Source organism: Callorhinus ursinus, unplaced genomic scaffold, assembly GCF_003265705.2.
Source record: "Callorhinus ursinus isolate GAN/ISIS: 27379988/994484 unplaced genomic scaffold, GSC_fseal_2.0 scaffold18, whole genome shotgun sequence".
Taxonomy (NCBI): domain Eukaryota; kingdom Metazoa; phylum Chordata; class Mammalia; order Carnivora; family Otariidae; genus Callorhinus; species Callorhinus ursinus.
In genome coordinates this window covers 16,973,447-16,989,233 of record NW_027397080.1, presented here as the reverse complement: position 1 = coordinate 16,989,233, position 15,787 = coordinate 16,973,447, and the positions used below count along the sequence as shown (strand labels likewise).

Below are 15,787 nucleotides of genomic sequence, written 5' to 3'. Positions count from 1 at the left end.
CTCCATGAGCATCTCTTGCCATCTCTTCCTGACCTAAATTTGACATTTAAAATTTTTCAGTCCTGCTGTTAATGGATACGGAATTTCTTTTGGGGTGATGCAATGTTCCAGATTCAGATAGTTGATATTGGGGCACCTGGCTGGCTCAGTCCGAAGAGTGTGCGACTCTTGATCTCAGAGTTGTGAGTTCGAGCCCCACATGGTGTGTAGAGATTACTTAAATAAATAATAAATAAAAACTTAAAAAAAAAACCCCAAGTGTTGATATTTGCACAACTTTGTGAATATACTAAAAACCACTAAACTACTCTTGAGGAGGATGAATTTTTTTTAATTCAGTTAACATATACTGTATTATTAGTTTCAGGGGTAAAATTTAGTGATTCATCAGTTGCTTATAACAACTCAGGGCTCATTACATCAAGTGCCCTCCTTCATGCTCATCACCCAATTGCGCCATCCCCTCATCCACCTCCCCCCTCCAGCAACCCTCAGTTGGTTTCCTATAGTTAAGAGTCTTCTATGGTTTGCTTCCTTCTCTGTTTTTATATTATTTTATTTTTTTCTTCCCTTCCCCTATGTTCATCTGTTTCTTAAATTTTACATATGAATGAAATCATATAGTATTTGTCTTTTGAGAAGGATGAGTTTTATGGCATGTGTATTTTATCTCAGTTTAAGTGTTTTCTCCCCAGTTTTCCAAATTTAAAAGCCCATCTTCAGGTCAGAACATGAGTACCTGCCTCCCCTCTCCCTTTAACATGTATACAGAGCTTTGGAATGCTATCCTACCAACTCCTTTCATTTATATAGGGACATTTATTCAGTTATGATTTAAAATCTACTAGACTCTACCTCTGGGTTTGCACCTGTGTCCTGGGTCTATTTCTTATCTCTTCAGACAGCTTCCTAAAAATAGTAACTTTATCTCATGATTTTTCCTTTCTTGCTACAGTGACTTCAGCAAGATTTTTGTCCTGGACAGTGCTCAGAACTTAGTTTTATTTATTTATTAAAAAATTTTTTTTGTTGGGGCGCCTGGGTGGCTCAGTTGTTAAGCGTCTGCCTTCGGCTCAGGTCACGATCCCAGGGTCCTGGGATCGAGCCCCACATCGGGCTCCCTGCTCAGCGGGAAGCCTGCTTCTCCCTCTCCCGCTCCCCCTGCTTGTGTTCCCTCTCTCAGTGTTTCTCTCTGTCAAATAAATAAATAAAATCTTTAAAAAAAAAAGTGTTGTTGTTATTTAAGTAATCTCTACACCGTGTGTAGAACTTACAACCTTGAAATCAAGGGTCGCATGCTCTACTGACTGAGCCGGCCAGGCGCCCCTCAGAACTTAGTTTTAAACCCATGCTCCCAAATGCCTGGAAACCAAGGTTGGTGCCAGACCTATTGTAGAAATGGAAATACAGCTGGTTCTGGGATGAGGCAGGGCTGTCTAGACAGAGATCGGGCTCACAAAGATTCAATAACCCCAGCCCTATCCTTCCTGTACTGTCAGAGTACCCCCCCTCTCCCCAGGAAATAGAGGCTAAGGGCTTGCAAAGATCTTCCTCTCCCAAGAATTTGAGGGGTATGGGAATAATCTACAACCTAAAATTTTCTCAAGAAGGTTTCTACTCTTTTTACATATGTAGTTACTTCGGAGAGCAAAATGCAAATTGGCTGTGTAGATCCGCAGGAGTAGGAAATAAAGGGCAAGGCTTTGAACTAACCAGGCACCCTAGGGAGGCCAACTCACTGGGGTCAGGCAGGCCAGTGTGACTCCTTCCAGAAAGGCAAGATACTCCTACACACACATGTCCAGGGTCCAAATGTCCAGGGCCTTTTTGGATGCTTGCACCAAGATTGCCCGTCTGACCAACAGTGCCCCACTTTTTCTTCCTAAAGAACAGAGTACAGTAATAATAGCAGTTGGCATGACTGCCATGTGCCAGCCACTTGCATACCTTGGTCCTCACAGCAATCCATATCATCATCTTTGTTTTGCCTATGAAGAGACTGAGGCTCAGAGCAGCTAAATAACCCAATAACCAAGGTTATACAATTACCTCTGTGTCTGGGGAGTGGAACGGGTCTAACTCCAAGGCCCATGATTTTTAAACTACAACAGCTGTTTCCAAATTGTGTTCAGAGGGTTCCCCATAAACTGCCACAGGGCAGGAGCCCAGCAGTCTGGGTTTCCCCTGTTCCCACACACATCAGCTAAAATAGCCACACATATGTCTGTTTTGTATACTGGAGTTTCATGAGTTAAAAATAAGTTTGAAAAGAACCGCATGATGTTATGCTGCCCTGCTTGTATCTTGGACTTTCTAAGAATCAAGACAGACTTCATCTAACGCCACCCCAGGACCCAGCAGAAAGGAATTGTCTTCAATGAGAAAAGACTGTGTAGTGGGCCAATTTCCTGGCATTTTGACCAAGTTAAACTTTCCTTACCCTGGTTACATCCTTTGTTCCTTTTCTTCACCCTGTTCACAGGGCATTCCCCCCATCCCCTATCCTTGCTGTGGGGGAGGTGGGGGTAGGGAGGCAGGTTTCTGGAGAGTAGGTGCTGCTCCTCTCAGAACCCCCCTAGCCCCACCTACCCACTGAGTCAGGAGCCAGGAATGTCTGTGGGGGCAGCAGACAGGTATGTCACCCTGGGGGTGTCAGAGGCTGATTCATCTCTCATCTCCACCCAACCTTCTTACTGCTCTCTGGGAAATTTAACTCATTATCTGTCTAGAGATAAAAGAGGAAATGCCAGACTCTGAAAAGCACGGAGCCTTCAATCTGTGGCTAGGTATAATATTGAATACATCAGCTTATGACATTCAAGCTGTATTTGTTAAAAGAGAAATACTCTTTTACCCCCACCTTCTTCCCCCAAATAAAGAGAATAAGAGAATACCCCCACCAAATAAGAGAATACCCTCACCTTCTTCCCCCAAATAAAGTTAACCTGAAATATCCTAACTGTATAGGGGCTTGACGTTTAGCTCAGAATAGGCTACGTGACCACGGGTATGACTGAAGAGTTGGGAGAAGGGCGCCTGAGTGGCTCAGTTGGCTAAGCTAAGCGTCTGCCTTGGGCTCAGGTCGTGATCTCAGGCTCCCTGCTCAGCGGGGAGTCTGCTTCTTCCTCTCCCTCTCCCCCTCAAGTAAATAAATAAAATCTTAAAAAAAAAAAAGTTGGGAGAAATCTTACCCACGTTCCAGTATTCCTTCTCCACTGTTTTGATCATTCCACGACTGTGAAGGCTTCGGGATTAATGCACGGAAAGGGGTGGGAATCCAGTGTGAGGGGAGCGTAAGGGAACATTTCTTGATGCTGTATTTGCACAGCAAGCAGATATTCCCCCCACACATACACATACACACACACCCTTCCAATATCCAAATGTCCAGTACGTTTTTGGGAAAACCTGATTTCAGATTCTTGAAGCAAGATAGCTGCAGATTTATTTAGGAAAGGGGCTTCTCATTTCCCTCAACTGCTTCAAGGTTTTGGATGGGGAAAAAAAATCAAAACTTCGCTATGTATTCTGGTCCAGAGGATTTTACCAATACTCATATTTTCTCACCTCATTTGGGCTCCAAATCCCCAGCCCATCCCCTCATAGCTCCTCAGTCTCAGGCCACCTGGACATCTGGGGCTGCCTGAAGTTGGATCCTTAGCTGGAAATGAAGGACACAATGGGCTGGACATGAGGCGTACGGCTTTCCCCTACCCTCAGCAGGCCTGATGCCACTGAAGTATGTGCTAATCCAGACTCTTTCTTCTAAAGGCTGAGGGCTCAACAGCCAGGGATGAGACAGAAGAAAAGTAAAGGGAAAGGAGTAGGGGCTACTCAGCTTGCTAGAGAATTTCCCTCCAGGATTCTGGGGTAGTTGGGCCTCCCTATTGCTTTCAAAAATTTTATTTATTTATTTTCAAAGATTTTATTTATTTGAGAGAGACAGAGAGAGCACAAGAGGGGGGAGCAGGAGAGGGAGAAGCAGACTCCCCGCTGAGCAGGGAGCCCGATGCGGGACTCCATGCGGGACTCAATCCTGGGACTTCAGGATCATGACCTGAGTCGAAGGCCGTCGCTTAACCAACTGAGCCACCCAGGCGCCCGCTTTCAAAAATTGTAAAAACAGGGTGGATCTTAGTAGTGCTGGGATGGGTCTGCCATCACTCCCCTCCCCTTCTCAGGAGCCCTGGGAAAGGAGAGAGAATCTCTGAGATAGACCTTCCCACAGACTCTAATGGGATCAGGCTTCCTTTCTGGAGGTGGGTGAGCATTTTGCTACTTCAGAAACAGCTGAGAGCAGACTGGCTGTGCTTCAGCTCTGTGGGTTTTAGGGCATCACTTTCACTCCTAAGCCTCTTTGTCTGGGCTGGAAGCCTGTCCAATTAGCTGTGGCCTCTGGTAAGTTCCAAACAGTATCTTCCAATTTTGGGGGGAGGTCAGGTCCCCACTTCAGAGCCAGGAAATGCACATATCCTAACATCAGTGGTTAGCAGAGGTGACCAAGAAGGTCTCTTCTAAGGCACTCAGATGGTTTCCTCCTTCCAGAAGTTGGTCATAATTGCCAAGTGAGGTCTGGAAGTGAGAAGACGGCTTTCAGACAGTGCCTGGGAGATGCAAAGTGCTACTTTTCTGGAAGGCATTTTGGCAATATGAATCCAGAACCTGGGAAACATCAGCTGTTTCATTTCTATGACTTAATCATAAGTTAAAAGTCAGAGACTCAAAAATTTGAGTACAAAGATGTAATCACAGCATTATTAACAAGAGCAAAAAATTGGTAATGACTTAGGCTAACCATGGGAGTCTGGACAGGTAACCAATGTCATAGCCTTACCATGGAATATTATCATGTAGACCTTAAACGGGTCTTTATGCTTTTAATTGCATGAAATAGGGTTAACTAATCTGCTTTTTTTAAAGCAGATTACAAAGCAAGCAGTACATATTCCACGCTCATACAAATGCTATAGCTATCCCTCTGCACGTACAGAAAAATAAGACTGAAAGAAAAAAATGTATTCAACATTTGAATATAAAATTTTATTTTTCATGAAATGTGTCATTCTTTCCAGATAGTGTATTCACATTTAAAAAAAATATTTATTTGAGATAGAGATAGTGAGAGAGAACACTAGGGGGAAGGAGGGGGAGAAGCAGACTCCCCACTGAGCAGGGAGCCTCACGTGGGGCTCGATCCCAGAACCCTGGGATCATGATCTGAGCCGAAGGCAGACGCTTAACGACTGAGCCACCCAGGTGCCCCGAAAAAAAATTTTTTTTAAAGATTTTATTTATTTGAGAGAGAGAGAATGAAAGATAGCACGAGAGGGAAGAGGGTCAGAGGGAGAAGCAGACTCCCTGCTGAGCAGGGAGCCCGATGTGGGACTCGATCCCGGGACTCCAGGACCATGACCTGAGCCGAAGGCAGTCGCCCAACCAACTGAGCCACCCAGGCGCCCCGAAAAAGTTTTTTTTAAAGATTTGTCAGAGAGAGAGAGTGAGCACAAGCAGGGGGAACAGCAGGGGAGGGAGAAGCGGGCTCCCCACTGAGCAGGGAGCCCGATGCGGGGGCTCCATCCCAGGACCCTGGGATCATGACCTGAGCCAAAGGCAGATGTTTAACGGACTGAGCCGCCCAGGAGCCCCTACAAATATTTTTGATTATTCATATGTTATGGGATTATGGGTGACTTCATTTTCCAAGTTTTTTACTTTTCTATCAGGAAAGAAAAAAAATCTCAAGAATGGTTGCCCCATGCCAGCCAAATCGGAGGATGGTCTTTCTCATACCCCACGTTTCATGCTGAACAGACAGACCCAGGTGTCTCTTCTTTTCTGCATTGTGCTGTCCCCACACCATGGCAGGGGAACAGAATCATTTTGCCATCACCAAAGGTGAACAGAGCTCCATTTACCGGAGGAGAAAACAGCCCTGCTGTCACACCAAGGTCTGAAAATTAAGTTTTGGATGACTTCCATCTCTCCCCACTCCATGACTGCAGAGAATACTTCCTGAGAGGGCTTGGATACGAGGCCATAAAGTTCAAACGACACCTTCCTTCCAGCTGATTTGCTCTGGTGAGAGCCAGGGTGATGGGGTGAGCGTCAGAAGCCCTGACCACAGCTATTGATACTATGTTCAAAAACAGCATCCACCCTCACACCCTACCTGATGAGGGATTTGTCCAGCAACCTGGGCGTCAGGATTCTTGGGCTCCAGGCCCCACCATTGACTCAGCCGTCCCCAGGCTGTGCCTCCTGGCCTCAGTTTCCCTGGCTTGCTCTGTTGATACTCCCCACCTACTGTAGGGTGTTAATAGGGGTGTGGTGCTTTGAACTTCTCAGATGAAAGCAGCTGGGGAAGCAGCACCTAGTTATTACCCCCGATATGGCCAGGCGTGGGAGTGGAGGTCGGCGGCTTTCGTCCTTACCCAGTTGGAGGAGCCTCCTCATCGCCCCTCACTCTTCTTCCTTCTGCCCTGACTCCCCAAATTGGGAAGCAAAGCCCAGTCGCCCCCATCTCAATGCCACTTCAGAACAGATTTTCCTAAGTTGAATTCTCCAACTGCCCAAACCACCAGTGACCTAGCGTCCCCCTGATTTATGATTCAGTAATATTCTACAGGTGTTTAAATTCTTCTTCCTGATGGGCTACAGATCCTGTGGGAGAAGGGCTGTGACTTTTCACCATCAAGAATTCACAATTAAGAAGTCAGCAGAGTGAACAATGAGACAGCCAGGCTGACCAAAGTTCAAACTCCTCATCTGTTGCCTCACTGTAAAATGAGCCTTCATAATATTCTATCTTGTCTCAATCTCCAGGAGTTGCTGTGAGAGCCACATGAGAAGCATGTTGTGTGGAAGTACTCTGTAAAATGCCAAGCCCTTCTCATGTGTTAACAGGACCAACTGTCTGCAAATAAGACTTCTGGCACAACTGCCATCTGTCCCCAGGCTGTGGCAGCAAAAAAAAAAAAAAGAAAAAGAAAAAGAAAAAGAAAAGAAAAGAAAAAAAAAAGCCTGGGATGCCACCTATTGGTCGAAAATGTGAATTGCATTCAACCAGTTGCAAGAAGAGCAAGAAGCAAACGCTATTCCAACTTCAAGCCATCTTCCTTTTTGCCACACTCCTCATGATGTCATGTTATATACTTAATATTTTTCTTTAAATAACTCACTTTTTATAAACAATTTCAAAGTAAACTTTTAACCACTCGTATAAATGGAAAACTAGTTAACACTTGCCAAAAAGGAATACAACTGTAAAATAAATACCATGAAAATAAAACGTTCAGATCTGCTAGGAAGCGTTGCCTGTGAAAGCTCAAGCTTGAGTCTCACTCCTAAAACTGACAATTAACCAAACTGCACAACCAGAGACTGAGTGTCAGTCCTCTAGCACAATCCCGTGCTTTGGGGGAAACACTGCCCCCGATAAAGAAATGGGACTCTTCTGAGGGAAGGCAACATTCCCTTGTTCTGCCTCAACTCTCTGGGCCTGGATGGTTGGAGAAAGTTTAGAAGTCACGAAAAGTAGAAAATAAACTCTTGTATTTGTAGCATATTCCATCATAGCCCAAGTGGGGCCAGGCCCGAATCCCCCGCAACAGCACCAAGAGCTCATGACCACGGAGGGGGTGGTGGGTGCTCTGCTCTGGTTGGAAAGACTGCTCTTGGATCTGCAGTCCACTGAGCTGTCCACTGTCACTGGGAGCTGCCACGTTCTCCAGTGCTGGGTTATGCCTCTTGTTCTCCAGCCTGCTGCTACAGCTGCATGGCTTCTTGTTCCACCGACTGGTCTGAGGGTTCCAGGTACTTCTCCTGGATGCCCAGGGTACTGAGGGAGGCCGTGTCAAGGTTGGGAGCATAGGCAAGGATGGGCACTGATCAGGGCAGGATCTGACCTCGACGGATGCTGGCTCTACAACCACGTCTGGCTCCCATCCCTCTCCCTTTCTCACCATTATAGCTCCAGGCAACAGGAACCAATCGGGTCTGAGAAGCCCCTTCAAACATCCAAACCCAAATGCTCCCGTATTTGCCTCTTCCCACACTGCTGAGGCTCAAAGGACCAGAGAAGCACGAACCCTCCCGGCTGTGCTTGGGCACATGCTCTCCAGCCAGACCACTGGGGGTTTAAATCCTGATTTTGCCACTTCCTTTCGTCTGTAAAATGGAGTTGTTGTGAGGATCAAATTGAGACAATGAATACAAAATACCTAGTATGGCGCCTGGCACACAGCACATGCGTAGTAAGGGTTTCTGACTTCTCTTCTGCCGTGGGAGGGAACTCAGGGAAGCACAAAGATAACAAATTTCCACTTGGGCTATTGGGTACCTTCTCTGGAACAGGAGGGAAGTGGAACGGGAAGGATACAAATCAGATTCACAAAAGCAAACACTGTGATACTGCTGAGGACGCCCTGGGAGTCTGGCTGGCCTGAGGAGGAGATGGCCGTTGACCGTGGGAAGATGGCCACCATGGCTCTTCTACTAGATGACTCCAGTATCAGAAACTGAGATTCTACAACCAGGGAGACCGAGGTTTGAACTGTGCTTCTAACACATCCAGGGAGAAGGCCTTGCACCTGTCACTCTCAGAGCCCCAACTGCCTCGTCTGCAAGAAGGGACTGAATGAGGTTTAAACGAGATCCTGCAAGCAGGGTACGTAGTCCACCAAATGATGTTCAGGTTACAGACTTTCCTTCCCATCTCTTATGGATCCAGCCACCAAAATCCATCTCACCTCTACTCAAACTGACTTGGAACCTGCGCCCCTTCCACTTCACTCTTCCTCAGGAGGTAATGCCTTGTTCCTGTGGAAGTCGGCCCTGAGGGTCACTCAGGATGAGTGGAATCCATCCTGCTTGATATGCAATAATCTCAAACTTGCCTTGTCTCCAACCTGACGTCCACATTCCTGAGCAGGGCACAAGAAACCCTGCATCTATCTGCCCATCCGTCTGGCCCTATCCCTGCTCCCAGGCAAAGCCCTGTCCTGCCCACAAGTCATGCTATTCTACTTGCAACCCCCCAGACGTACCTCAGCCTTGAACTGCCATGCCTCTGTATAAAATGTTCTCTCTGCCTTGAATTCCCTTTCCCTTTCCATCAGCCTGGCTGCCCCTCACTTTAAGATAATGCAACTCAAGTGCCGCCACCTCCATGAAGCTTTCTTTATCTACCCACTCATTGGCAGAGCTAACTTCCCGCTTCTCTGTACCAATCCTTAATCATCTTCTACCTAGAGTGAAGCTGAACCTTAAGAGGATTAGGAGAGGTGGTAGAATCTAAAATCAGCACAAATGTGTAGATTAAAAAATATCCGTGAAAATTCCTCAAATCATCTATTAAAGAGTATGCACAGTCGGATAAATAGAATCCTGCACGGCAACGCGTACGAATGCATAACGTAATGCACCGCGTGCAAAAACTCACAGCACTGTTGGAACTGCCCCTTCTCTTTCTTGCTGAGCGCACGCAGCTGAACTTGCCAACCATAACTGCAAGTGTGAGGTAGCAACTCAACCCCTTCATCAAGCACTGAGCACTCTACTGCCACCATTTATAACGTGTCTGTTTCCCTGGGAGCTTGGGAGCTTGGTTTCCCCCCCGGTGAAAGGGCCTGACACAGACCCCTAAGTACGGGCTGGAATTCTCTTCCTCCATGCCAAGGACTCTGGAGCGCCCCTGGTCTCCAGCATACTGCGTAGGTGTCAAGTATCTGGAACTATCCTAGTGGGCCCGCATTTCCCTGTCCTGCCTCACAGGGGCCGCCGTGACCTGACAGGCACCTACACATGACCTTAGGTCCACCCCAACGGTCACTAATCCGGCTCCAGTTCTGAAGGTCCAGCTGCCTCCCAGACAGCTCTGGCTGTCCCCACGGTCCCCTCCAACACAGCGCATCTGCCAGGGCCCATCCCTTCCACCCATGTGACAAACCTGCCCCCTCCTCTTCTTGTCTTGCCTCAGCGACCAACACAACCAGCCACACCACTGTACTGGCCAGAGCTGGGAGTTGAACTGCTGCTCGACCTCCAGTTATCCCATAACCATCCGGTCGGTGGGCCGTCTCGTGTCCAAGTCACACCCTTCTTTCCATTCTCACTACTCATGTTTCACCTCTTCTCATCTACAGACTGGAAGCACTCTCCTGCCCCCACTCGCATCCCTTAAATGCAATTTCTTCACTCAGAGGGGCTTTTAAAAAATGTATGCCTGATCACGTCACACCCTGCACAACCATACGATGCTGGTTCCCACTGCCCACCCACAAGCTGAGGGCCACCCACTCCTTAGCAGGGCACCCAGGCCCCCTGCTGCCTGCCTTCTACTGCCCCTGCCCCCCTACCTCCCCTTTCCCTTTCCCAGTCAGGACGCCAAGCACATTGAGGCCCTTACATCTCTCCCAAATGACCACTGCCCTTTCAATACTCAGCATCTGTATTTGCTGCTCCTTCTAATCAGTATACCCTCCCTTGTCCTCAGATACAAGCAAAGCTGAAGGCTTCTAGGGGACCAGCCTCTGCGCCTGAGAGACAGTCACCAGGGAGCCCAACCGGCCATCATGGAAGTAGTCAGCCACAAGGGTAGATGTGGCCATTCCTGAGCCCCACGTCTCCCCCTTGGCTGTGGCCCAGAGACTAGAGAGCAAGGATACGAGGAGAAATGGAAGTCGGCTCCCACGGCGGCAGACATCATGGCCTCCAGGCTTCGCTGTTCTTGGACCCCAAAGCAGTAGCCATTGGCTTTATCCACAGCCTGCAGGACCCGCCGGATACTCTCCTTGTCCTGGCCAGGGAGGAGAGAGACAGCTTTGTGAGTGAAACAGAGGCGTGTGGAACTGAGGCTGTACCAAACCGCAAGCAGTCTCCAAACATTCCCCTCGACCTTGCCTCACGAAGCCTCTGGACGTGCAGCTTCTGCGCCTGGAGTAGCTCTACATGTCCCCAGAGGCATGGCTACATCCTAGCTTTCCTGTCCACCAACCCACCCAAATCGGAACAGATAAGCTCCTCTGTGCACACCCATGGTCCCCTGGGGCAATCCTATTACAGCTCTGATCCTACCAGCTTACTATTGACAAGTCATGAACTCATCTGCCTCCCCTATTTGACTTTATACCCCATGAGGTCAGGGACTTATTTGTCGAGGTAATCCTCAGGGCCTGGCACAGTCTTTAGTTGAGAGTAGGCACACCCAATAAATATGTATATAATCTATTTGCTCATTCTCAGAATAGTGATAAGAATAGTCTCTACGTCCCGTGATGGCAAGGAGAGATCAGAATAATGCATGTAAAAGTCCTCAGCACAATGCCTAGCACAGAAAGTGCTCAGTAAGTGGTAGTTGTTATGATTAATATTGTAGGGTTCGATTTTCTCATTTTAGAGGAGAAAATTGTGGCATTAAATAGGGAACAGACAAGTTTGCTCATGTCCACACAGCGGCTGGGTACTACTTTGTCAAGTCAACAGGCAACTGCCCATCCTGAAGGAGGCTGAGAGACCTGTCTTTGGCCTTGGTCACGTCCCTTGCTGACGACTTTCTGAAATCACCCATTTTCACACTGATGAGGGACCATGTGTTGAGACAACCTAGTGATACAGAATAAACAGGGCCAAAGTTTGGCCCACCGTCTTTACTGGAATCCTGCCCATGAGAGCCACTGGTCCTAAAACCAAGGGGACTGAATGATAGTTAGACCCAGGACAAAGACCCCTGTTTGACCCCTCAAAGCCTCTTTGTACCCTTGGCTTAGTGAGATCCCAGGCACTGTCAGAGCCTAGGCGAGGGCTAGGCCTCTTAGTTCCCGGTACCTGAATGTTGAGAGGGATGAAGGAGACCAGACTGTAGTCTTCAATGAGCTGCACCAGTTTCTCATTGAGCTGACGGTAGTGGCGGAAGAAAGGGTCAGAAGCCAGGTGGTCGAGCAGGTAGGAGAGGTCCAGGACCTCTGTGTAGTAGTCCAGGTTGAAAGCTAAGGAGAGAAATTGGTGTTTAGGAGCAGCTGATATGAGGCTAAAAGATCCAAGGACAGGGACCGTATTTCCTTTCTTTCTTCCTTTTATTTTCATTCATTCATTCAACAAATATTTGTTGGGGCAGTGAAATGAACTTACTCAGAAGAAAATACTTGGTTTTACCCATTGGCTCTGTCATTTACTAGCTAGACGGGACTGCTGTGAGGATTAAATGCTCTAAGTCCCAGGGTCTGGTACACACAAGCACTTGCTCCATGGTAGGAAATAATAAGATCGAATGTGTCCCGAGAACAGTGCTGGGTCCCTGCCACATGGAGTTCAGGGTCAGGTAGTCGGACCCCCAGGACCCGGCACATGCACTGTAAGGACTCAAGGAGGGCACTTCTGGTGTAAATCACTTTCCCTTTCTGCGCCAGCTCCTTCTGAATGTAAAATGAGGACACCAGACTAGATGACTCCAAGTTCTAGGAATGCAAACTTCCTCTAAGAGAAGGAAAGTGGGCCTCCCGGCACTGTCCATTTCTGCTGGAAAACTCGAGCACTCGGGTTACTCAACTGGTCCGTCCCAGAGCAAGCCAAGGCAATCATTAGGCTGTTGGATTGACTGACTCACTCCCTACACCCAACGTGGGGCTCAAACTCACAATCCCAAAATCAAGAGTCACATGCTCCTCCAACTGAGCCAGCCAGGCGCCCCTCTGTCTCCTGTCTTCTAATCAGAAACTGTCACCCCTCTGCCTGCAAGGAATTATGTCCCGGGCATTCCTACAGACTTCTTGGATTGCCTGACAGGTACGTTCTTCCCCAGGAATTAAGCAATTGGAGCCAGGTGCACCTGGGTTTGGACTGCATCTCAGCTAATATACTAGCTGTGTGACTTGACCTTGGGCTATTCATATAATGTCTCTGGGCCTCAATGGCCTCATCTGGTTTGCACATCAGTCTCTTATAAGGATGACTGGCAAGAGTCAGAGGCAGAAAGGTCAAGGATCACCACGTAGCCATCTGGGCTGGAGGCCATGAAGGTGGGCGGGGAAAGGGGCTTGGGAAGACTGTGGGCATAGATAAAATGGGGCTTCTGGGCCTACCAAGAGATGGACCAAGACTCTGGGCTGAGGCAGCCCCTCCAAGATGTTGACATCCTTCCCATGTCCTGACTGACAGCCAGCAGGCCTCCCTGGACAACGACCTGACACATCGTGATCCTAACAACATTTCTTCCTGTTCACTGCTGGTCATTTCAGCTTTTCTTCTCCAGGTTCCTTTGTGGCTGGAGATGCTATTTAGGGAACTGATGCCCCCAGCTCAGCGCACTAATTTTGCAGGAGTGTGGGCTATGAGGGCCCTAGGCAACTCCCCTGCCTCCTGCTTCTGCCTCAGTCTTTCGCACCCTGACAAAGGCACCTCCATCTGTCCATTAGCTCAGACAGAAACCTGAGAGTCATCCTTAATTCCTTGGTCTCCGTGCCCAATCCACTAGCAAACCCTATTTCCTGAGTGAGTTTTGGATCGATCTCCTTCTCTCCATTCTCACTACCACTGTTTGGACTGCTGCAAAAACCTCCTCAGGGATCTCTGTCTGCATTCTTACCTGTTTCAATTCATCCTCCATGAAACAGCCACAATGACGTTCTTAATTCATGCTATTTCCTTGCTTAATATTCATCAATGGCTTTCTCTGGTGCTTCAACATTATAGGTTCCGGCCCCTGCCCACCTCTTTGACTTCATTTCCTACCACCCTTCCTCTGACTACTACCTCAGCTACCCTAGGCTTCCCCACCCCCACTTTTTCCTTTAACACAAAAAACTCTTTCCCTAAGGGCCTTTCCTCCTACTGGTCCCTCTGCCTAGAACAGTCCTGCCTTGGCTGACTCCTTCTCACCATTCGGGTCTCAGCTCAGATAGCGCTGCTCACTGAGTAGCAGTGCTACTCACTCCCAACCACTCATTTTGTTTTAATTCCTTTGCAGTACATATCACCAACTATATAGCTCTCTTGTCCCCCAAACCCAGAACGGTATCTGGCCCAGAGTGGCACAAAATAAACAGGCAGGAATCAGGACCTGCCTGTGGCTATGATCACCAACATGCATGGTCCCTGGAAGCAGCTCCCTTCAGCTGAGATCTGCACCCTTCTCCTTGCCTGTCCAGAACAGGAGCTCTCACCCAGCTTCCCATAGTGCTCAATGAGGTCCATCTTGGAGAGGAGGTTGACATGGGGCAGCTCCACATGCAGCATGGTGGCCAGAGAAGTACACAGTACGGAAATGAACTTGGCCGGGTCTGTGCAGTAATGAGAATCCACCAGGTGGACAGCAGTCAGCTGGAAAGGGAGGAAGAGACAGGGTGAGTGGCCTGGGGAGGCAGGAAACATCACGGCCTATGTCTTTCCCCAAAGGCTGGGGACTCCTGAGGACAGACTGCAAGCCTTCCCCATTAGTGTCCTCCTGCTTCTGCTTCATTCTAATAGCGACACTCATTTCCTTCTGCCAGGAGATATGGAGCATTTTTCCTTACAAGATGCCTTGCACCGTGCCTCCCAGTGGGCAACTAGCTCAATTCTGACTGCATCTGACTCTATTTCATTTACTTTTGCCCAGCAAGTCACAACAATAATCACCATACCGGGGCGCCTGGGTGGCTCAGTCGTTAAGCGTCTGCCTACGGCTCAGGTCATGATCCCGGGATCCTGGGATCGAGCCCCGCATCGGGCTCCCTGCTCGGCGGGAAGCCTGCTTCTCCCTCTCCCACTCCCCCTGCTTGTGTTCCCTCTCTGGCTGTGTCTCTCTCTGTCAAATAAATAAATAAAATCTTAAAAAAAAAAATCACCATACCACTTCCTACATAACCCGTTCCATACTTCCAATAATCCCAAATTGGGTACTAGCACATCCATTCTGCAGATGAGAGAACTGAGACTCAGAGAGAGAAACTAACTTACCCAGGCCCACACAGCGAGTCAGGGGCAGAGCATGAATTCGAACTCACACCAGTTTTACTCCAAAGCAACTCGGCCCCTACCTCGCTGTGTGACATGGGGGCGTGGCATCTGTCCTCCCTGTCCCAGTTCCTCCATCTGCAAAAGGAGCCTTCTCGAACCAAGACGCACCCTGAGGTCCCACTGCGCCATCTGGGAGAAGATGCTGCGCAGGGCGCCGTGGTGCGTGCAGAGCTCCACCTGGCCCGGGCAGTCGAAGAGGAAGTAGTGGCCGCGGAGGGGCTCTAGCTTGGCCCGCAGCCAGTCCAGGTTGGCCTCCAGGTACTCCATGCAGTAGAGCAGGCCGCCGTTGGGCCCCAGCCGCAGCGCGTCCATCACGTCGCCCAGGCCCACCAGCTCTCCCACGTCCACGGCGCACTCGTACGGCAGCCCCTCGTTGGCCGGGTCCAGGTTCACCACCGCCACGCGCCGGCCCAGCGCGCGCAGGAACTCACTCATGCCCAGGCAGTACGTGGTCTTCCCCGAGCCGGGCGGGCCGATCACCGCCTGCCCAAAGGCCGTGGTCGTGGCGGCCCCCGCCATGGGCGGCACGCGGGCCCGTGCAGGGCAGATAAGCTCGGCAGACACACAAGCCGAGGGCGGCGGTGGATCTCGGGGGCTGGCGGCGACGCCCGGGCGTCCCCGGAGGAAGTGCAGGTACCTGGGCGGTGCAAGGGGACCAAATGGCCCGTTACTAACCGGACCAGCACCCGACTTCCGGACGACGTCGGAAATGGCGGGGGCCCTGAGCGGAAGTCCCGCCCCCCCGATGGAGGCGCAGCTTGGCGTCTGGGGACTTGGCGTGCGGAGCGTTTCTACC

The 15,787-nt window shown here is 49.4% G+C and overlaps 1 protein-coding gene across 2 annotated transcripts; it reads right to left on the bottom strand.

The window, feature by feature from the left end:
• Positions 1–7,534: 7,534 nt before the first annotated feature.
• Positions 7,535–15,708, bottom strand: GPN2 (GPN-loop GTPase 2). Of its 2 annotated transcripts, none has more exons than XM_073903121.1 (5): positions 15,100–15,708; positions 14,058–14,313; positions 11,824–11,984; positions 10,665–10,795; positions 7,535–7,837 (listed from the first exon to the last, which is right to left on the bottom strand). In XM_073903121.1, the coding sequence occupies exons 1-5, from the start codon at positions 15,508–15,510 to the stop codon at positions 7,765–7,767; spliced, it is 1,032 nt and encodes a 343-aa protein (XP_073759222.1). In that variant the 5' UTR covers positions 15,511–15,708; the 3' UTR covers positions 7,535–7,764. The 2 variants fall into 2 exon arrangements, with proteins under 2 accessions (XP_073759222.1, XP_025712471.1); XM_025856686.2 differs by having other exon boundaries at positions 14,157–14,313; positions 15,100–15,704.
• Positions 15,709–15,787: the final 79 nt, after the last annotated feature.